The 22,911-nt window shown below is 59.6% G+C and overlaps 1 protein-coding gene across 1 annotated transcript in view; it reads left to right on the top strand.

Moving 5' to 3' along the window:
- FIBCD1 (fibrinogen C domain containing 1) overlaps positions 1-22,605 on the top strand; it is a 33,382-nt gene extending 10,777 nt beyond the window's left edge. The window contains exons 3-7 of the mRNA XM_041723978.1: positions 2,779-2,938; positions 3,321-3,457; positions 13,587-13,683; positions 18,408-18,587; positions 19,088-22,605. Coding sequence (XP_041579912.1) covers positions 2,779-2,938; positions 3,321-3,457; positions 13,587-13,683; positions 18,408-18,587; positions 19,088-19,347 — 834 coding nt within the window. The 3' untranslated portion in view covers positions 19,348-22,605. The remainder of the gene's footprint in view (positions 1-2,778; positions 2,939-3,320; positions 3,458-13,586; positions 13,684-18,407; positions 18,588-19,087) is intronic.
- The last annotated feature ends 306 nt before the right edge of the window (positions 22,606-22,911 follow it).

Below are 22,911 nucleotides of genomic sequence, written 5' to 3'. Positions count from 1 at the left end.
TCCAGTGGTTCAGCCCCTGGTCAGACATGGGGTCAGCCAGGTCCCTAGGGCAGGGGTGGAGAATCATGGGGAGGGCCCTCGAGGTCTCCTACCCACCCATCTATGCAGAGGCCTAGACCTATTCCTACAAGACCAATAGCTTTTTAGGGGTGCCGTAGTACCTCGGCTCACCTGATATATTTAATTCTCAAAAGAATGTTTAATTTGACTCATTTCCTGCAGACTCAGGGTGATTTCAGAGGCCATGTGTCTTGCAGAGCTGGGGTGCTGTGGCTCCTGACTCCTCCAGGCTTCCCAGACCCCCAGGTGACCAGCCCAGACCTGGGTTTCCCAAAGTACTGCCCACAGGCACCCTCTGTCAGGAGTGCCAGAGCTGCTTGCTAAAAGGCACCTCTCTGAACCTCATCGTAAACCCCCGGCACCCCACAGTTGAACAAGCATCAGCGTGGCCCTCACGTGTACAGACATCTAAGGCGCGCTGGCCTGGGAGCAGCAGGGCTGAGTGGCTCTGCCTTCAGGGTTCAGGGGGCAGTGCTGGGATCCAGTCCAGACTCCACAAAGTAGCAGCTATTGGATTTGGGCATGTGGGTTGCCCTTCCTGGGCTGAGTCTCCTCACCTGCAAAATGGGGCTGACAGAGTCCGTACCCAAGAGGGCGTAGGAGCTCCTGGCCGTGCTGGGCTCAGCTGGCGTCTGGCACATTTGTCCAGCATTTCTTTCATTATGATGGTGGAAACGATTTGTGAACTCAAGATTCGGCCAATGGGGAGGCCACCACTGAAAATCCCTTTTGCAAGTAGTGCAGGGAACCGCCGGATGCTGGGTAATAAGCACTTGGTAGCATTAGTGGCCCCAGGAGGTGGAGATGATTGCCCCATTCTGTGGAGGGGCAGACTGAGGCTCAGAGTGGGGGAGTGCCCTGGTTAAACTTAGTCACACGAACGGGAAGTGCCAGAAGCAGCTCTGACTTCCCCGCCTCTAAAAAATGCCACGTCCTCTTTAATGCATCTGTGCAGCTCAGCGAGCAGGGACTGACTTTCCCTATTAATTCGGAGCATGTTTATATGTACGTTTTCAACTTTAATCATTTGCTGGTTTAAACTGAGGTCTTCCCTGCCCGCCAGCAAGAGCGGGCTGTGCCTGAGTTTCTCAAGTGTGTCTGCTTGTCGCAGGAGGATGGGCAGTGCTCTAGAGACTTAGCCAGTGAGCCTGGTGATCTTGGCCACCCACACCCTGCAGATGGCCCCTGCCCCCCCGGGGGCCTGCCTGGGACCGTCTGGTCCACAGGGCTCCCCTGACAGAGCCTGTGTGCAGGACACTGCAGTGAAAGCCTAAGGAGGGTGGGCTGCCTTGGCCCCGCATCCCCCCTGCCCACCTCAGTGCCTCTTCCCAGGCCTCAGCCCTCACTGCAGAGAACTGACTATAAGCTTTGCGGGGCCCTTGCTTCTGGACAAGCCGAATTTTGCAAACCACTGGCACCATTTATTTGTATTTTCCTTCCTGGAACGAACTATTATCAGACAAGTGACAGGTTCAGCGTGTAAGGACGTGGCAGCAGGCTCTGCATGCACTGGCTGGATGGCTGGCCGGCTGTAGTGGGCCTGGGACCCCCCTCCCCTCCTCGTGGTCCTGCAGCCTCCTAGATTCCTGGGTGGGGAGCTGGTGGGCCCCAGACCTTCTAAGCAGCAGGTGCAGCACTGACTGCTGCAGGTCAGTGCCGTGCTGGCAGAGCAACAAACCTCCAGACCCAGATCCCAAGAAGGGTAGCTGGTGGTGAGCAGTGGTAATGACTCGGGTGGCGAAGGTGGGCTAGGCGCATAGGCCCCCAACACATGCTCTCATGAACCACCCCAGAAACACAAATCCTGTTACTCTTGTTCACAGGTGGTTCGGTCGCTCTTCCAGGGTCACTTGTCCAGTGAATGGAGGAGGGGCTGAACCAAAGCCCAGAATGAGTCCAGACCACTGCCCCCCACTTGTCCTGCCCCCGCCCCCTGCCCCGGCACAATGATGCAGTCCTAGGTTCCTCTCCCACCAGCCAACCCTGGGGAGGTGGCCTGAGGTCGTTTTCAATCAGAGATGTCTCCTTCTGGAGCTGTTTCCCCATCTGTACCAAGGAGACAGCAACCCAAGCCTCCCTCCTGACGGTGCTGGGAGTGTGTGAGATGAGGTGGACATCGGAGCCGTGGAGTTTGGGTGGGGGCTGGGTGGGAGTATTTCCAAGGCCCCCGTCTGCATGCAGAACCGTCACCCCTGCCTTCGCAGCCTTGCTGGGCATCAGGAGAGACGTCAGGTGAGGTGTGTTGTAATTGGAAGGTGCCTTACAAATTCACATAACGAGGTGGGCCTGGTCCTGTGGGTCCCACTGTGGGCCCCAGCTGAGCTGGCTCCTTCTTGCACATTGTCACCAGTCTCTGTGACAATTGTGACAGGGAGTCCTGCTCCCAGGCTCTGTTAAGTCACTCACCCCATTGTGTAACTGGTAAACAGGTGAGTTGGGATTTGAACCCAGCTTTGCCCAGTGCCGAATCCGCCTGCCCAGCAGAGCTCTCTGCAGTCACCTCCCCCAGTCTAGAGGCTCAGAAATGGATGAGGACAGGGCCTGGGGTGCAGTAGGGCACAGGGCTCTGCTGAAGCACCCGTGTGCCCTCCCCTCCGAGCCCCCATCCTCTGAATACACAGACACTGACCACCTGGGATGGGGCCAGAGCAGGGCAGGGGCTGCCATCATACAAGGACGAAGCCTCCTGCCCCTTCTACCCACCCCGTTGCTCCACAGCTTCTCTCCGAGAGTCAAGGCCACATGGCTCACCTGGTGAACTCGGTCAGTGATGTCCTCGATGCCCTGCAGAGGGACCGGGGGGTTGGCCGGCCCCGCGTCAAAGCTGACCTCCAGAGGGCACCTGCCAGGGGATTGCGGCCACGGGGCTGCACCAGTGGTGAGTGGGGTGGAGGCTGCCTTTCTTGGGGGCCGTGGGTGCCCAGCTTTGTACCCCCATCACCCATCACCCAGCCCTCTGATGAGGACTCACTGCTGCTGTTTGCTGAGGACTTCCTGCCGCAGCACTGAGCACCTACCTGCCCCTTCTGTTGACCCCTTTCCCAGCCCACTATGCCCATTTTCCAGATGAGGAAAGCAAGGCCCCAGAGGGTTCTCACTCCCCCGGGGAGAGGCAGAGCCAAGGTCTGCTCCCCAGGCTGGTGCCCTGGAGCTCATGTGATGCTGCAAGGTAGACAGACAAATCAGGGAGACCCAGGGCAGAGGAGGATGGGCGGGCACACAGGTGCCAGGCGCAGGCTTGACAGCATTCTCCGTCTTAGGCTCTCCGCCACGTGACTGTCTGGACGTGCTCCTGAGCGGACAGCAGGAGGATGGCATTTATTCAGTCTTCCCCACGCACTACCCTGCGGGCTTCCAGGTCTACTGTGACATGCGCACAGACGGTGGGGGCTGGACGGTGAGTCTCCCGGGCGGTGTGGCCAGCTCCCTCTTGGCCCTGCAGATGCCTGGGTGGCCCAGGGGGGCTCAGGGGGGTGGCACATGTGAGCCGGGGTGCTCTGAACAGCCGCTCACCCAGCCTTCTGCCTTCAGCCAGGCCCACTTCTGGCCCCCACCTACCTGCCCCTAATCGCACCCAAGAACTCTACACCCTCAGAAATCTGCGCAGGGCAAGCAGAAGCTGTGAGCTGAGCCTTGGGGCCCTTGGGGGAGCAGATGTTAGACCCTGCCCCCTGCCCATGGAGCCACCTCCTGTCCCCTGAGCCTTGAGCCTCTGGGAACACAGCAGTTCCCAGGGGCACCGGGCAAGTCGGGGATGGGCTGTGATGGAACGCAGCACTGGGAACCTCTTGCTGTTGCAAGCACACGACATGTGTAGATGCTGTCTTTCAAGTTATCCAATATATGACAGGTGTGCAGGATATGAGAGGGGGAATGGGGGGGATGCACCTGCAGGGAGCAGAGACCCCAATGGTTTCTCGGCAAGGATCCACCTTCCTACAGACTTCTGCATGTATGTTCCCTTTACCTGGAACATTGTTCTCGCCTCATCCCCCAGTGTGACTTCCTGCACCTTTTGTTCCTGCCTGGGTGGGAAGCAGGAGAGATGAGATGTCCTCACGGCCAGTGGAAGGCCCGGTGGAGTGGCTACAGGTGGCCCTGACATCTCTCCGGAGCTGGGAGTGGTGGGGAGAGGCCCCGGTCCCCTGTACAAGGTACTGGCCACCCAACAATGACCAAGATGTGTGTGACCCCGCCCCTTATTGAGCTCTTTGCCAAGAGGGCATCCACTGGAGTCCAGGGCATGGTCCTGGGGACCCAAAGCAGAGCATGAGGTCAGCTGTTTTCCAGGAGTGCCCTCCTGGGCCCCCAGGTCTCTGTCCTTGGCACTCAGAGCATGAGGAGAGGCCGGTAGGATGCCTCCATTTCTCACTGAGGAGCTTGGTGTGAATTTTGGGGTGCAGATGTCCCAGCAGAGGGGAGGATGAAGCTTCTCTGGGACCCTGGGAGTGCGGCAGCCTGCATCAGCTTCGAAAGGGGTCTGTGCCCCTGCTCAGGGGGCCAGCCTGGGGCGGGGGGAGGCCCGACTGAGGCAGGTGGGCTGGAGTGGGGGGCAAGGTGAGCGCATCCAGAGGGCGGAGCTGGTGTGAGAGCAGCTGTGAATCCCCGAAGATCTGGGGACAGACAAACCTCCAAACGTCTTTTCAAGCTCCAAAGGAGAGCATTTAACTGTACTGGATCCGCATCTGGGGACTAAAAGCTCTTTTGTTTTCCTAACTCAGAACATCTGAGTTATAGCATTCGCCTCTGGGAACCCCTCGGCAAGCAGAGCAGCGCCAGCGTAGCAGCCAAAACCCAGAAATCAGAGTTAAGGGTTAGGACAGACTTAACGAAAGACCAAGGCGCCAGCCCGGGCTCTGCATCTTCCACTCAGGTGGACTTGGAGCCAGTCTCCCGGGAAGTCAATCAGGATTTGAGCCGGGCGGCGGCGGCGGGTAATACCCAGGGCCTGGGCTTCAAGGGCCATTACGGGGGAGTCGAGGAGGAACGCCAGACCCCACACCCCTGCCCGCCTACAGCCCTCCTGCTCAGATACCTGGATCAGGGGTCTGGGAGGAAGGCCGCTCTCGGCTGAGAAGTGTTTGCGAGGCCGATAAACGTTAATATCCATTTGGGCTTCCGTCAAAAGCAATCTTTTCCCAGATACCTCTGGGCATCTGTCAGGATCACCTCCCTGCCACACGGAATCTCTCGGAAACTCAATTGTTGTTTGGGAAGGAGCCCGCTGCCGCCTCTCTGAACCCTGGTACCATCCATCCTTGTTAGGCTCTGTGTCTGAGCTGCCAGGCCTCAAGTGCTGACACCGGATGGCTCTCCCTGGTGGACGGGCACCTGGGGTTGGACACTCCAGCCAGAGCTGGCTTCCTGGTGAGACCAGACAGGGCAAGGATGGGGCCCAGTGGCCCTGTCCGCTTACAGGGCACTTTGCAGCTTATATACCATGGCCCTGCCTGGCACCCCTCCAACCCCAGAGGCCGGCAGAGCAGCCTCAAAGAAGGAAGAGATGCATCCAAGGCCACCTAGCAAATGAGCAGCCCTCCTGGGGCAGCGCCCAGACTTCCTGAGTCCCAGCCTCACACACGGCTGTGGAGCTGGCTGTCACAAGGTGGTCCTCAATTATTCAAACACTGAGTACCAACCATAGGCCAGAGGAGGATCCAACAGCAAGCTCCTGGCCTGGTGGGGAGCTGGCAAATCAGCTGACTTGTGTGAGGGCTGGAGGGCTGGAGGGCATGAGGGAGCCCAGAGGAGAGCCCCTAACCTGACCTGGGGCAGCCAGAAGAAGCTTCTGGACCCGGAGATCCAGGCACTGGAGGATGAGGTGAGAACAATGTTCCAGGCAAAGGGAACACACGTGCGGAGGTCTGCACGGAGGTGGCAGGGCTTGGTCTGGGACCCCAGAGGTTCTGCTCTGCTGGTGTGTGGGGCTTGAGGGGCCAGGGACAAGAGGAGGGAGGCGGGCAGGGGCTGGGTCAAGTGTGGTCGTGCGGGCACATTAGGAGGTGAGCTTTGTCCTGAAGGCTGATTGGGCTTCTGCCAACCTCAGGATTTCCCCAGGTGGGGAGTGACCCAGAGACTTGGGGCCAAGGGCACGGCAGCCGTGGAGGAGTAGTTTGGGGAGTGTGAATTCTGTGGGTCCTGAAGAGGCCAGGTAGGGAAGAGGCCACATGTGGCTCCTCGGGTGGGGGAGGCCACAGTGGCAGATGGACACACGCCTGCAACTGGCCTTTTGGCTGATGTGGCCATTGGTGCTGGCTGAACCCAAGCCTTCTCTCCATGCTCACCAAAGCCCACAGCAGCCCAGGCCATGTAGGGTCAGGCCAGTTGTCGAGGCCACTCCTGAATTTGACACGTGCACTCACTCCCAGGAAGGAAGGACCACCTTGTGCTGGCCTGTGACCGGGTGAGGGGCCCAGCTTGCCTGTCCCTTGGGAGGCCCCTCTGACCACTGGGTCCACCCATCAGGCTCCTCCTTTGTACAGGTGTGAATCCGCGGTTACCTGTCCATGTCATGTCACATGAGTGACTGCTGGCACTTTTGGCAGTGACAATTCACTTCACTGACCCTCAGGTTTTCATTTGCTAAATGAGGCTAACAGCACCATTTATGTGGGGAGAGGGTCAGACTCCTTGGCAGGCTTTTCCCCTGGGGGGGGCAGTGGTCAGGGGTCCAGCCCTGGGGATTCCCTGTGGACAGAGGGACCTGGCTCCCTCCCCTGAGCAGAGGCTAGATTTCCTCATTTGGAAGGTGCCACATGTAACAAACTGGCTGCTTCCAGCTCACATCCTCATGGCCGTATGAGACGGGGAGGTCACATCCCCTCTCGGGGCCCCTTCCTTATCCAGCCACCAGTATGGCTCTTGTGTCATATGTGGCCACCTCCTGGGGTCTGGGGAATGGGCTGGCCATGCCCAGAGTCTGGTGTGGGTTTGGGGTGATCAGAAGGAGGGTCCGGCTCGGCATCAACAGACAGGCCCCCCATCCCACTTCCCCGCCTGTCTGCAGGGTGAGGCATGGCCTTGCCCCCAACAACATCCACCTGCGATGGTGCTGCCACCGGGCCCGATTACCAAAGCCTTCCCCTGCCTTTGCATAATTATCACTGGGGTCACCGAAATCAGGTCCAGCTTGGCCTCTCCTGCTGCAGGAACCCGCAATAGGATCGATCCTGCTCTGCGCCCCCACTGGGATTCACGGCGCAGCTGCCTGCTCCCCGCATCACGAGCTGAGTGGCCCAAAGCTCCTTGTGCACGGTGACCACGCTCTGCCGGGCGCTTGCGAGGTCAACGGCTTAGATATGCTGCTAATTGGCTTCGCTGTGAGAGAAAGTGTCCCTCTCCCCACCTGAGCTCCCTGGGTAGGGAGGAAAATCCTTCCCTCACTTGTAAAACATCAAAGGAGCCACCACCAAGCAGAGCCCAGCCTGGCAGTGGGATCAGATGCTGGGAGAGATGAAAAGCTTCCTGGGCTGCCCCAGCCAGGGACTCTGGATGGCAGGTCTGTGGGTCCCACTGGGGGTATCGGTTCCTCCCCATGTGGGCCAAGGCTTCAGCCAGTCCTTGTAGCAGAGGGACCTGCTGGAACATCAGTGGGCCACAGTGTCCCCGCTGCTCTGGGGAGTCCTTGGGGCTGCACGCTCTGATCGATGAGCCGGGTGATGGGTCCTGCGTCCCCTCGACCGATCCGCTCAGAGAAGGTTGCCTCCATCCAGAGCAGTTTGAATTTTTTAAACTTTTAACATAAAACAGGGTAGTACACGTGGAGGCTGAGCCCAGTTGCTCAGCATTTGATAAATGGCAGGTCTGAGCTGTGTTTGCCAGGAGCCGCCAGGCACCGACTGCCAAGCCCGGGAAGCGTGGCAGGGTGCCAAGCCCGGGGGTACCATTTTTCAGTCAAAAACAAGGAGGAGGCCCTCTTCCTTCTGGGCTTGGCAGCTGGTTGGGAAGGAGAGGGAGGAGATGTTGGTTAGACCTACTATGTGCGTCCGGTTTACTCTTAATTGCGCATTTGCACTGCAATCCTGCAGAGGTGACAGAGAGATGGCTGGTGGCGCCTCTTTACAGAGAGGGAAACTGAGTCTTGGGAATGGTCCATGACTCATTGGAGGCCACACAATCTGTGAGAGGCAGAGCCAAGATTGGAACTCCGTGGCCTTCTGCACCTGTGCCCTTGGCAGGTGCAGGGAGCACGCGGGGGCCCTGCCCAGAGGCGTCCAGGAGGGATTCCAGGAGCCACTGCCTCCCAGGAAAGGGGGCAGAGCCCCCCAGTGGCTGCCTTTGAAGGGCTATATTGCACGTCCAAGTTCTTTGTTTCTTAGAAATAAAAAGCCACCTGTGCCATGGTCCCCCATGTCCTCCCAGGAGTTGCCTGCCCGTGAGGTCTGGGAGGCTGGTGGACCCCGAAGCTGCACAACTCACAAGATCCTGCCTGCAAATGATTTCTGGAACAGCTTCATCAGACCCCAGGGAAGATCGCAGATGCTCCCTCCTGGAGACCCTCCTAAAGTGTCAGAGACACCCCCTCCCCAAATCCAAAGATTTGGACCCACGCAGCCCCCATCCCTCAGCCTCTCTGACCACCTGCCAGGACCCTGCTCATTATGCAGATTGGTTGAGCATCTCCTCTCCAGGAAGCTCTCCCAGAGCCCAGCCCAGCAGATGACTCCATCTCCTCTGAGGTCACCTTCGGGGACTAATGTGTTAGTAACCATTAGTAACTAATGGTTAGTAACCAACGCCTGTACCCATTACCAAATCTTTGTGGGTAGGGGCTGCTATGACCTTCATATTACAGATGAGGAGACAGGCAGAGGGGTGGAAGGAGCGTGCTAGGTTAGGAGCTACCATAGCCCGTGATGCTGGCCTCAGCGTCCACCCCTGGGGCTGTGAGCCTCCTGAGGGCCCGAGTCACCCCGTGAGCCCAGGTACAGCACACAGGGCCTGGAGCAGCAAGCTTTTCATTTCTCAGAAGAGAGAAGCCAAGACTTAGATGGACATGCAGCCTGTCAGTGGAACTTGGTCCCCTGGGTGCCAGCCTGGGGCACTTCCTGGGGCTAGCCCAGCTCAGCCGTGTGGAGGGCCAGGCAGGCTCAGGGGCCTGGAGGAGCAGTGCACACGCCCTCAGCCTTGACCCTGCAGGTCGCCCCACCTTGCCACCTTAGCCTGCTCATCTGCCACATGAGAGCACAGAGCCCTTGCTCCCTGCCTGAGGGCGTCAGCCAGTGCTGGGGAGACCACAGAGCCAGGCTCAGGTGCCTAGGACAATGACTCAGGCTCTTAGTACCATGGCAGACAAGGAGCCAGTCAGACAGGGCCCATCCAAGGAAGGGGTCCCAGTGGAGATGGGACCTGTGGAGCACGGCACAGGCCCCTGGAGCCCAGCTGACAAACACAGGGCGATTGGCCACTCTGCTGACCCCCACCCCCCCCCCACCCCCCCCCCCCCCCGTCAGCTTGCCACCGCCCCAAATGCAGCCGCTCCTTCCTTTGGAACCGCCCAGCACCATCTGCAGAACCATGTGGGCCCAGCCCTCCCTTGGCAGAGCCCTTAAGCAGTACTTGGAAGACGCGCCGGGCGGCAGGCACTGGCTTTTGAGACTCCGCATCAAGAAAACATGCCCAGTCTGTCTTCCTCTGTGCCAGCTGCCCAAGAGGCCAGGCAGCGGCGAGCATTCTGTGTCGGTCACTTTACAGCTGGAACCCAAGGGAGACACCCGAGGAGCCGGGCCAATGAAGCTTTTAGCCTCAGAAGTAATTACTTTGTTTCCCTACCTTTTTCTGCCCTTTTCTTTTTTTCCCCCTGAGTGGGGATTCGTGTTCTGTTGGGACAGATGGCCGGGAAGTGGATACATCCATCCTTCACTCGCTCCCTCTTCATGTCTTCCTGTCTGGCTGATCCTTGCTCTGTAATTGAAGGCCTTCTGCTTGGTGACATCGTCCATTCAGCGGCCCTGAGGTCCAGCTCCAGCTCAGCCTGGGCCTCTGAGTCAGAGTAAGCACACTCCTGGGAACGTTGGAGAACCAGCAGCCAGTCTGTGGCCTCGAGCACATTTGGAACTTGCAGGCCATGTTGAGCGATAATTGGCTTGAGGGCGAGGCCAGCGTATGGAGGCTGAGATCCCAGCCTGGCCGGGCTCACTCGCAGTCACTCAGTGTGACTCTGGAATGAGGATAGCCAGTGGCAAAGGCCGGCAGCATCCAGAGCAGTGTCACACTACGGCTGTCATCTCTTGGCAGGTGGCAAAATCAGTGCAATGGTTTGTGATCAAAATTGCTTTTTATTTTATTTTTTTTAAAGATTTTATTCATCTGAGAGGTATTAGAATAGGGAGGGGGCAGAGGCAGAGGGAGAAGCAGACGCCCCACTGAGCAGGGAGCCCAATGCGGGACTCGATCCCAGGGCCCCGGGATCATGACCTGAGCCGAAGGCAGACGCCCAACTGACTGAGCCACGCAGGCACCCCCAACATTGCTTTTTAAATCAAATAGAGCGGAATGGACAGAACAGGATAGGACTTATTAGAGCACATCCGTCTCGATAAGGGCAAGTTCCAGGAAATTTTTGTTTCCGATACAAACACCCATCAGTGAGTACATCGTGATGTGTGCTGCCTTTCCCGGGGTCATGGTCATAAAGTCTAAAGGCCACTTCTGCAGAGTCTGTCAAGGATGCATCCGGGCCGTTCAAGGGGTGGATCACAGATTATGATCCCCAGGCTAAAGCGCTCATGGTGCACAATCGCTGTGGCTTCTAAGCTGGTACAGACTCAATCTGTGTCATCAGGCATATCTGCCACACTTGGTGGCTTATAGCGTACTCTCCCAGCTATGTGGAGACAAGGGCTGGGAGGCCCAGGCGGCCCCCAGAGAAAGTGCTGTCACCCATTGATGGCGCACCCAGGCTGAGCCCCAGCAGGGTTCCTGCCTGTCACTGGCACGGGGAAAGAGGGGCTGAGACGGGTTTTGGAGGTCAGCTATCAGCATAAGAGGCCTCACAGGGGGGACGCCTGGGTGGCTCAGCAGTTGAGTGCTGCTCCTCTGCGGAGGATCGAGTCCTGGGATCGAGTCCCGCATCAGGCTCCTCGCAGGGAACCTGCTTCTCCCTCTGCATGTGTCTCTCATGAATAAATAAATAAAATCTTAAAAAAAAAATAAAAAAGAAGAAGAAGAAGCCTGGCAGGGGGACAAGGAGGCATGTCCCAGGTCCACTCAGTGGCAAATGAAAGGGATGTAGACAGTAGGACATTGGCCTTTGGGTGTCCAGCCTGGCCTTCGCGTGAGGGAATGAGGGGTGGGTCCCCCCTCGTGGACCGCCCACTCTATGCTCACTGCCACCTGACTTGTGACCAGGGTCTGAGCTTCTGCCTGCTGTAAGGGTGAGGGGGGCAGACAATGGGGTTGGGGTTAGGATTCAGTGAATAATAACGTGCTCCGTGAGAGGGACTCAGCCCCCGATCTGCCATGGCCAGCTGTCAACACCAGCCCACCACGGGCACTCTGCCTTCTGTCTCAGTTTCCAGGGCTTAGCCTGTGCCCAGAAGCCTGGCACCACCACCCCCCCACTCTACTTCATAGTAGTTGATGGGAAAAAATAACAATGATGGTGATAACAGTACCAGCACTCTCCCTGGGGTCCTGGGAGGCAGGCCTGGCTTATCAGTGGTAGAGGATAGATGAGGCCCAGAGGGGAAGGGTGGCGTCCCCAGGGCCACCCGGCCTCACTTGTAGCAGGGACCCTGCCCTTCCTCCAGGCCTGCCCCAGGCTCCCTTCCAGAGCTGGCTCTGCTGGGTAGGCCCACTGTCCCTATGTCTTAGGGACTGCCTACCTGGCGGGGGGGTGGGGGGGTGGGGGGACTGTGTCCTTCTGCTCTAAGGGAGATGCTCAGTGGAACATCTGGACAGATGAAGAAGGGTGGGGTTGGATGGCTTAGGGCGGACATGTGTAGGGCCTGAGTCTAGAAGGAAGAGGGAGTGAGTGTTCCTGGGCCGGGGGCAGAGGAGAGGCCCATGTCGCTCCGCACCAGGCCTGCGCACTGGCTGTGTGCTAGGCCCTGAGCATGTTCTCTGCGGACCACCACGGCCCGTGGGGGAGGCACCACTGTGACCCCCACCAACAGACGGGGAGGCTGAGGCCCAGGCAGATGGGGCGATGGCCAGTGCTCTAAGTGGCAGGGCCCTGGTCCCAACCGTTGCCCCCCACCCGGCCCCCGGCTCTCTCCTCCTCCTGCAGAAACAGGCTCCTGCTGCCCGCCGCCTTCTCGAGACTTCTCCGGGGAGTGTCAGAGCTTCTGCCAGGATTAAGCCTTTCAAAGGGCACGTGCTCAGGGTCCCAATCTGGCCATCAATACCGCTGCCCACCGCCTCTCACATCTCTCCGAGCCTGATCGAATTTCCTTTCCCCAGCCGGTCCCTTCTGAGCACTGCACATGTCAGCGCCGGGCAGGCTGGAGAGCGCAGGGCAAGAAGAGAGGTGTCATCTCCCTGCCACTCCCTGACGTCAGAGCTGCCCAAAGGCTGTGACGGACAGGTCCCCACGGACAGATGCCGAGCTCGCGGCAGATGATGCACCCGGGCAGTTCCAGGCGGCTGAAATCAGGCTGCTTAGTAATGAAACCGGCAGCTCGCTGGCGCTGCAGCCGCATCTCTACGGCCACGCGGGCCCAGATGGAGGCGGGAGGGTGGGGGGCGGGGTGCTGCCTCGGCAAATGGGCAAGGAAAAGGCTTGTTACACAGAAAGAGTTGGGAGGGGCGGCAGCCAGGAACGGGATTGTCAGCGGATCCTGTAAACACTGGCCTGGCTGCGTGGAACTTATTTCAAAGCAATTTAACCGATGGGACTCCTGACTCCCAAGTCGGGAATGTCTGTAAGATGAGGAGCAAGGCAGCTCGGCAGTGCCTTGGTGCCTGAGCCACACCCCTGCGTGCTGGGGACTCCTGTGCCCCACTCCCGGCCCGCCACCCAGGCCCCCAAGAAGTGGCCGGGACTCTGGTCCCCAGGTGCCTGGGCTTCTCAAGCTTGGGGGGGGGAGGGGGCAGGGACTCTGGCAGAATCATTTTGAGACCTGGAGCTCTGGAGGCTGGGCCTGGGCGTGTGTGTGTTCTCGATTCCTGAAAACTCGAGAATGCATTTTTGCCCAGTTTTGTTTTGACCTGGGAAAAGATAATAGGACCCTTTGCCCACCCCTTTTATTTGAGCCTTGGGGAAACTGAGGCCCATGCCAGGTGGGACCAGTCCAGGGTCCCACAGCAAGGCAGCAGAGCTGGGCCTGGAAGCCAGGTTTTCTCCAGCACGGTCCACCCTGATTCCTTCCTGGGGGCGACGTTTTGGGGACCTGGGAGCAGTCAATGGGGACCTGGGGGCAGACAGTTGGTCCCATCTCGGGGCCACCATTAGGCCCCCGAGTCCTCGCTCTGCCCCAGGCCCCTGCCCTCCTCGAGCTGGTGGCTGAAGGGAGTGAGTGGGGCAGGGGACGCAGGTCAGGGTGGGGGTCCCGGGGAGGCCGGCACCAGCTCTCCATCCTTTGCAGGTGTTTCAGCGCCGCGAGGACGGCTCCGTGAACTTCTTCCGAGGCTGGGAAGCGTACCGGGATGGCTTCGGCAAGCTCACAGGGGAGCACTGGCTGGGTAAGAGCCATGACCCCACCCCGAGGGTGGGTGATCAGGATCTCCCGGGCCCCCACACACCTGAGCCAGCTCCCAGGTGCGAAAGGTGATCCGTGCGTTCAACATGAATGAGGTCAAGGAGCCGGAAGCCAAAGGAAGCGCAGGCATTGTGAGTGGGTCCCTTGGAGGGGTCGTACTTCTCCCGTTGGGACGCCCTGGGACCTGGTCACCACCCTGAGTCTAGTGAGTTGGGGGCAGGGACAGGGCTCAGTTTCAGGCACAGAGATGTCCAGGACAGCCCCCAAACCACCCTGCCCTCAGGGGTCAGCAAATGCCTGCTGTGTGCTTGGGGTGTATGGGGCCTAACTCCCAAAAGAGAGGCTGCAGTTCCTAAGGCCCCGTGGCACACTCCACATTTCCCACGGCTGGCGCACGGTCTGCGTGGTCCCCGGCAAAGGCTCCGAAAGCTAATCAGCACATGACTGTTACTATTTGTCTTGAAATTCATTTGGTATTTTAAAATTTGAATATCTTACCTAATTTCATTCTGAAGTATAACGTCCATAAAAATCATAGGTCTGAGGTCCTATATATATATATTTGGAAGGGAGTTGGGACTTGGGGTGACGTTTGGGTTTTTGAACAGGTAGAGATGATTTACCATTTCATTTTTTTTAAAGATTTTATTTATTTTTTCATGAGAAACACACACACACAGAGAGGCAGAGGGATAAGCAGGCTCCATGCAGGGTGCCCGACATGGGACTCGATCCCGGGTCTCTAGGATCCCTCCCCAGGCTGAAGGTAGTGCCAAGCCACTAGGGCACCAGGGCTGCCCCCATTTTTTTTTTAAGATTTTATTTATTTATTCATGTTAGACACAGAGAGCAAGAGAAAGGCAGAGACACAGGAGGAGGGAGAAGCAGGCTCCATGCAGGGAGCCCGACGTGAGGCTCGATCCCAGGTGTCCAGGATCATGCCCTGGGCCGAAGGCAGGCACTAAACCACTGAGCCACCCAGGGATCCCCTGATTCACTGTTTCAAAGTGCACCATTCTGGGGAGGCTTTTGTATATTCCCAGAGTTGTACAACCCTCACCCCCACCTAATTCTAGAACATTTTCTGCACCCCAAAAGAAGCCCTGTGCCCCCATTAGCAGTCACCCCCTTTTATATTTTTAACTCATTAAAACTGGGGCAGGGCTGGCCCAGTCAGAGGGGCATGCCACTCTTGATCTCAGGGCTGTGAGTTCAAGCCCCACGTTGGGTATAGAGATGACTTAAATAAGTACACTTTAAAAAATAAAACAAAACCACAGCACTGGGCTGACACGCCATGTTTGAATGGCCTCGCACACCCCGCAGCACACCTGCTGTGCTTTGGCTTCCCTGCTGGGTATCTGGGAACACACCCCCACCCCCCATCCCCGGAGAGCAAGGGGCAGGAGGGAGAAGAGGTGAGGCATGTGGCTGGTGGGGAGCACCGATCAGAGGGCTGGGCTCCACATGGGGGTCAGGACGGTTCCAGCCTGTAGGCTAATAGGAAGTTTTAGGGGAAGAGACGACGGTCAGTCTCAGAGGTGGAACCTGTACGTGCCCACTGGCCACAAGCGCAGAGGCACCTGGGAGGCCATCTTCGCTCTCACTTGCCTAATGTCTGTCTCCCTTCCTGACCCTGCGATCCACGAAGGCAGGACCCCCTCTGTCCTGGCCTCTGCTGGGTGTCCTGTGTCCCCGTTATCAGGCGGGTACTGGCTGCAGGAGGGGCCAGACACCCCAATGTGGGCTTTATTACCAGTCCACTTACTGGGCACCTGCTGTATACCCGGCCTATGTCATGGACTTCGGCCCTGACACCTCACACCCACCCTGAAAGGGTGGCACTGCTATTGTCCTATCCTCTTATGGGCGAGGAAATGAGGCCCAGAGTGAGCAGGGTGTGGGTGTTTGGGGTGGAGGGAGCCTGGGCAGGATTCACAAGCTTTTTTTTTGATTCACAAGCTTTAAACCATGACCTGAACTGAGTGAGTGCGAGCAGCGGCAGGATAGGGGCTGGGAGAAGGGAGCTCCTAAGAGGGAAGACCGCACACCCCCCCCACCCCCGCCTCACCACACCCCCGTGCGTGCGTGTGTCAGGCTAGGGAGGGGGTTGGCAGGTGGGGGCCCTGTTTCTGCATCACCACCCACCCCCTTGCAGCAGTCTTGGTGACTCTGCCACTCACGGCATCTTAATTGAAATCTATCAGCAGCCACGGAAGGTGCGGGAGGATGCATTTAAGTGGAGCCTTGATTAGCTCCTGGCAGACAGGGAGCCCTGAGGAGAATGTCAACTCAGCCCCACGCCCTGGCCATTCCCTCCCTCTGCTTTTCCACACTCCCCTGTCACCTTCTCACCCAGTGTTTGATCTTTTCCTATTGAGTTATGGGAGCTCTTTATATATTAAGGTTATTGATTCTTTGTCAGATACACATGATATGTATTTACTCCTGGTCATTTGTCTCAGCCTCTTTTATTATTATTATTATTATTATTGCTTATTTCCTAGATATTTTAAATTTTTATGAAGCCAATTCTTGCCAAGTCTTTTCCTTTGTATCCTCTGGGTTTTAGGCCCTGCTTTCCCCTCCCAGTTTTACAAAGCCATCTCCTATTTTTTTTCTTTGAATGTTTTTTCAGTGTTTGTATGAGATTTGGCTCTCTATCTGGGAGTTTGTTGGGGGTGATGGTATGAGGTTTGGGGTCTAAGTATTTTTCTCCTCCATCTTAACCCACTGGCTCCTTCTTCCTCCAACTCTAGTGGTGATGAGGTCCCATCTCAGCTCACCCTCCAGGGGCCCAGCAAAGTGCGGGGTGGGGGTTGCGAGTGTCCTGGCAGATGAGCAGGCGCTGGAGAGACGCAGGGGGTGGAGAGAGAGGGAGAGTGAGGGAGGGAAGTGACATTTGTGGGAAGAAGGGTGAAGATGACGGAGGCCTCCCAGCTCCCCCACCCTGCCCCTCCTCCAGGACACCCTGCCCAGGGGCCCCTCTTGGGTATGGGGATGGCGCACCGGGAGCAGAGCAAACAGTGGGCCTTTGTGCACAGCAACCACTCAGCGGGGGAGAGGAATCTGGAATCTTCCAGCATCCCTGCCAGGCTGGAGTCCCTCCTGCCCTATCCCTGGATTGGAATATTTGTCCTGGACTAGAGCTGAGCAAGAGCAAGGAGTCCAGGCAGGTGTGCCCGGGTTCAAATCCCAGCTGTGCCACTTCCCAGCCGTGTGCCCTGGGTGCGTCCCTTGACCTCCCTGTGCCTGGTTCTCGGCACCCATAGCGTAGGGATGATGGAGCCCCTGCCTCGTGGGTCACGCAGCAGCAGCACACTCCTGGGTGATGCATGCTGTGGGCAGCGCCGCTCCAGGAGCTTTCATTAAATTGGACTCATTCTGATTCCACTGGATTCATTAAGCTTGGAACAGGGGCTGGATTGTAAGGGCCACCCAGCTGGTGGTGGTTGTCATCGTTGTCTGATGCCAGTCCTTGACTGTGTGGGAGGCCCTCAGGCATGGGGAGGGCAAGTGGGGGTGCAGGCTGGGACCCCCAGAGGGGCAGCTCAGCACAGGAATGAGTAGAGGGAGGCAGGGGGATGAGAGCCTTCTGCTCAGAGCTGGGGCCTGGTGGGGCCTGGGGGAGCAGGACGAGGGTGGGGGTCCAGGGAGATGCGGAGGGTCCGCAGTGGGTGTGCCGGGGGCACCGCTGTTACTCTTCTTGCAGCTGCTCCTCCTGGGCACTGGTGCTGGACCACAGGCCTGGGCCCCCCCTCTGGCCCCCACGGGGAAGGGCTGAACAGGCCCCTTGCCCCCTTAGCCTGAACGCCATGACCCTCCTGCGGGGCGTTCGCAGCTCAGGAAGGAGAGGCTGATGAAATGTCACTCGATGCTGATAACTTGTAATTTTAATTAAATGCCCTCTTAATCAAGAAGTAATCAAACTGGCAGGGAAGCACCTTGGGTGTGAGTGTGTGAGGGCGGGCGGGCAGCGATGGGGTGCACGGGCAGGTGTGGGGCTGGGCCCCGGAGACAGAAGCCTCAGACCCCACCTTCCACTGCTCACCCACCCCGCCAGCATGTGCCGAGCACCTGTCGTGTACTGAGCCCCACACAGATGCTCCATCCAGTCATGTTGCTCTCAGCGACCTTCCATGGGGTGGGGGGAGCAGCCCGGGTGCAAAATGAGAAACTCCGAGAGGGGGAACCCCTGGGTAGGCAGAGGTCAGGCAGAGGCCCCTGGGTAGGCTCCTGTCAGCCCCGACAGGAGACCAGGTGGCCTTCCTAAGGCCTGAAAATAGAACCCAACATAACCCGGAGGAGTAGGGAAAAGTGTCCCAGGCAGAGGGAACAGCATGTGCAAAGGCTCAGAGGCCAGGTTCAGGGACATGTGTACAAGTACTGGCCCCCTTCTGGCTGGAGCCCCAAGTGGGAGAGGGGCTAGGCGTGCTGTCATCCCCGACCCAGATATTCCAGGCTCCTTCTGCCTCCTGCAGCCTCTCCACTAACCTTCTGTGCAAACATTTGGTAAAACATGACCTGACCTGAGAAACTGTCCGTCCTCGGTTTCCTTGTTGAACACAGACTGGCAGGAGGAGGGCTGCAGCCCAGGGCGGACTATCCTGTTGCCAACCACGTGAGCTTGGCCCTCGGGTCCCCTTACTTCCCTTGTCAGGGGGTCACTTCGTAAGTCCCCCCCAGCCACTCTCTCCCCCGCCCCAGGGCTCAGGAGGCTCCACGCCCTGACCACGCAGGCCACCTACGAACTCCACGTTGACCTGGAAGACTTCGACAACAGCACGGCCTACGCCCGCTACGGAAGCTTTGGCGTGGGCTTGTTCTCCGTGGACCCGGAGGAGGACGGGTACCCGCTCACCGTGGCTGACTACTCAGGCACTGCAGGTAGGGGGACAGAAGGGCGGGGGGGCACCCGCCTGTCTCCCCACCCGGAAGGACAGAGGCACCCCCAGACTGGCGTGTCTCAAGTCCCATCTGGCCCTCATCCCAGCAGCACGAAGCAGCAGGGCCCAAGTTGGTCACCCATTTTGCAGATGAGCAAAGTGAGCCCTGAGCCAGGAATCGGGACACCTGCTGGACCTCTAAAGTGTGGTGGCTGCGCCCCTCTGGGCTGTGTTCCTCTCTTACCTGGAGACCCGACAGGGAAAGGGAGTGTGTGAAAGAGGTGGCAGGAGGGGCGGAGACAGCCAGGACCAGGGACAGCCTGGGGACCCCCAAGGTGGCGCCCTGGGGGGGGCATGTCATCCACGCAGACCCCAGGGGCGCGTCGGGGCAGATGTGCATGCACAGCACGTGTGTATGTGGGGGACATCATGTCTATGTGTGCACACGTGTGCCTGGGCGTCCCCGTGCATACACCTGTGTGTGTGTACGCGCCTGCGCAGGGGACTCCCTCCTGAAGCACAGCGGCATGAAGTTCACCACCAGGGACCGTGACAGCGACCACTCAGAGAACAACTGCGCCGCCTTCTACCGCGGGGCCTGGTGGTACCGCAACTGCCACACGTCCAACCTCAACGGGCAGTACCTGCGCGGCGCGCATGCCTCCTACGCCGACGGCATTGAGTGGTCCTCCTGGACTGGCTGGCAGTACTCGCTCAAGTTCTCGGAGATGAAGATCCGGCCGGTCCGTGGGGACCACTAGATGGGCGCGCTGCCGCCCACCGCCCGTCCCCCTCCCTCGTCCCCCCCGCTGCCCTGCTGCACCTGAATCTCCCCCCACGCCCACCTGCCCTGGAATCGGGGTGGGCTGCACGTCTGTCCCCTCTGCGCTGTCCCCGCCCCCCACTTCCCCTCTGCTGAGGTGGGGCAGGGCGCACTTGGCAACCCCACATTTACCTGCTGGGACCTGGGCTCCTGGGCTAAGTGTCTTGCCTTCCCCTGGTCAGCGGTCCGCCAGGCACCCTGGCAACCCCTCAACTTTGCCAGTACCAACACCTGGCGCTTTGGGGGTGCAGAGTAGGGGCAGGCAGCACCCCTGCAGCCCCTGTAGCAGACAGAGGCAGTGTTCGGATCTTTCGGAGTCAGGTCCGAGGCCAGCCTCCTCTGGCCCTCCTGGCCGCCCCCCTTCTCTCCCCTCAGGACCATGGGGAGTGGTGGTGCGGAGGGCTGCCCTACCCTACCGTTCCCCCAGGCCAGGCTGGGGCACAGCGGCCTGTGGGACTCCTAGCCCAAGGGGGCCTGGGCGTTCCCCCGGGCTTCCCCCGCCCCCTCTGTCCACCCCTGTGCTCCTGCAGGCCTAGGAGGTCCTCAGTCCCCTTGGCTGCTGCTCCCAGCCTCCTGCCTTCCTAAGGCAGCCGGAGTGCCCCCCACCCCGTCCGCTTCCCTGTGGGAGGCTGGGGCCTGTCCTACACCCTCTGGGCCTGGCCAGTGAGGACCTCTCTATTTTCTGGGCCGTCATGGGTCTTGTACCACCACCATCACCCCCACTGACCCCAGTTCCAGGGACTCCAGGGTCCTAGGGCCTCCTGCCAGCAGGCCTGCAGGGTGGAGGCTGGATGTGGGGGTCCTGTGGCCTCAGTGGGAGGCCGCCTCCTGCTGATGATTGTGGGTGCTGCCACCTCGGGTCAGGGGACAGGGACAGACTCCCTGGACAGACGTGGGGACCAAGGCACCACCAGACACTGGAAACAACCTGCACTGAATCCTCCAATGCCCAGTGTTCTATCGTTCTCCACTCCCCGCCCCCGACAGGAACTGCAGGTTCCCAAGGTCAGCGGCCCTTAACCCTGATGGATGCGCTGGGACCCTGATGCCCTACATCAGATCCAAGCCCGGGGCTGTTTCACGAAGTTCCTACCTGCGGGGATTTGCTGAGGGGCCCTTTGAGAGGCTCCACAAGGCCAGCCTTGGGAGCTGCCCAGGGGCAAGCAGCACAGTGATCCCCTCGGGAAGGACAGAGGGCGTGTTTCCCTGCAGGACGCCCAAAGGTGGGTGAGCCAGGCAAACGGGAGGGTGGGGTTCAGCTCTCCCCTCCCCTCCACCAAATTGTGCTGCAGTCATCAGTCATTGGGAGCCACAGCCGGCCGGGGCAGCAGGGGAGCTCCCAGTGCCACCGTCCCGCAGCGTGAGCTGGCCAGTCCCCGCAGCCGCACCTGTCACGGCTTTCCGCAAAGCTCTGCTGCCCTGTCGGCTCTCGAAGCAGACGCGGCTGGGAATTGGGCAGTGCAGCCCGGGTGACCAGGTCCTGGGGAGCAGCCCAGCTGCAGGGGGGAGGTGGGAGGGGGATTAGAAGGAAAGCGCCCCCTTCCTGGCCTCTAGAAAGGGAGGCAGTGCACCTAGCTGCCGGGACCCCCAGCCACAGAGAGCCAGGTGGGACCCCGAGGCCTCGTCCCAGGGAGCCCCCTTCCCCACCAGCCCCAGGCTAGAGCCGGCTTCCCCCGCCAGCCTCCTGTGCCAGCCGCTGTTTGGAAAGTGTCAGGCGTTTTCTGATCTGTCATCAAACAAACTCCTGGTGAGTGTGATGTTAATGGATTCACAGATGTGCATGTGTGTCAGGAAGCTCGGGCGCTCCTGCCAGGGCTTGGCCGTAGAACAGACGCGGCTCAGCTCAGGCCTGGGGGGGAACGGCTGAGGCTCCAAGGCCAGTGTACCCCGCTTCCTAGAGGGCACACCCTGAAGGCCTGTGTGGAGCGCAGGGGGTCCTGCGCACCTGCTCTGAGCCAGGAGGGCAAGGCAGTGGGCAAGGCAGGCCCTGGCCGTGGCCTCTAGCAGCCCCCGGCGTGAGGCCAGTGTGAGTGGCTGTCACATGCGTGGGAGTGACCACGGAAAGTGGGACCGTGGAAAGAAGAGGATGCTAGAGCAGGTGGCAAGAGGTGGCTCTAGCAAGACCTGAGGGGTGGCGGGTGGGTGCAAATGTCAGTCAGGACCCAGCTCACTGCACCCGAGCTCTGTCTGGAGGGGTCCATGTGGATGGTTTAACAGCGGGCACCTGCCACCCCACTGTCACCTGTGACCTGACCCGATCTCCTTCCCTTTCCTTCTCTGAGGAGTGCCAGCCAAGCAGAAGACGGGGTCTCTACACGGGGACCTTGGCCAGTGCATGTGGCTCCACAAGCTTCTGAGGGTTCCTTTCCACCAGCACTGGTGGGTGATGCGGAGCCAGCCAGTGGCCTCACTCACCCCGCGGCCTCCCCAGACTTCGGACACGCCTCAGAGTTAACCCGGGGGCCACCTGGTGGGTCACCTGAGCTCCCTGCGCCCAGAGGACGGACAGTTCCTGGGCTTCCACCCTGATGGCCTCGGCACGGTCCACAGGAGAGACTGCATGTGAGCACTTCCCAAATCGCATCGCCCTCCTGCCACCGCAGCCACACGTAAATCCATTTGATAATGTGTGTCTTGGGCAGAAGCAACATCGCAGGCCCGTCTCTTCCTTGTCCCCTGCTCCCACCGTCAGCCACCCTCGCGCATGCGGGCCTCTGGCTGGGGCCGGAACTGCCAGGACACCGGGAGGGGAGGGGCTGTGTCTGCCGACGTGGGGGGCCGGGCTGGAGGTCCCCAGCTGGGCCAGGGGTCAGCCACGGATCTCTGTCCCGTGCAGCTGGAGGAGCACCATGCCCGCGGGAGACGTCCTCACCTAGAACAAGGGCACTAGGCTCTGGTCCAAGTGGCTGGGGCCTCAGTTTCTTCACCTGCTTGCGGGGAGAGAGCGGGCCCGGCCGCCAACAGGACTCAGCAAACCCTGATGGCTGAGGTTGGCCGTGGTGGGACCGCGTGGAAACGGAGTGGGCGGGGGTTGGTGCCCGGCTGTGCCGACAGGCGTGCGCACGAGGCTGGCTGCGTGTGTGCGGGGTCACTGCCCGTGGATGGAGCACGGGACAGGACAGAGCTGGATGGGGCTGTGCACAGTGGGTGTCGTGTGTGTTCCTGTGTCTAATAAAGTCTCGTGACCAGCTGGGGCCTCTGCCTCTAACCTTGGTGTCCCACGTCCTGCCACCAGGCGTTCCAAGACGGACTCCTGCACGATTTCCCCAACTTCCTCACCGTTCCGGTCTTTATTGCTCCTGAAGGCACGTTTCCCGGAGAACTGTGCCCCCCAGAGGCTGTACCAGATCCTGCAGCAGAACCGGCTGCACACCTGGCCCCAGCTGGCGCAGGGGCAGGTGGAGGTGAGGCCTGTCCTGCCTGCACCCGGTGGGGGAGACCTGTGCTTCCCTCTGGGGTCCCCAGAGGACCCTGTGGGTCTCTCTTCAGGCTGCAGTCCCGA

Source organism: Vulpes lagopus, chromosome 12 (assembly GCF_018345385.1).
Source record: "Vulpes lagopus strain Blue_001 chromosome 12, ASM1834538v1, whole genome shotgun sequence".
NCBI lineage: Eukaryota > Metazoa > Chordata > Mammalia > Carnivora > Canidae > Vulpes > Vulpes lagopus.
The sequence above is the reverse complement of the archived record's forward strand: the minus strand, read 5'-3'. Positions and strand labels throughout refer to the sequence as shown.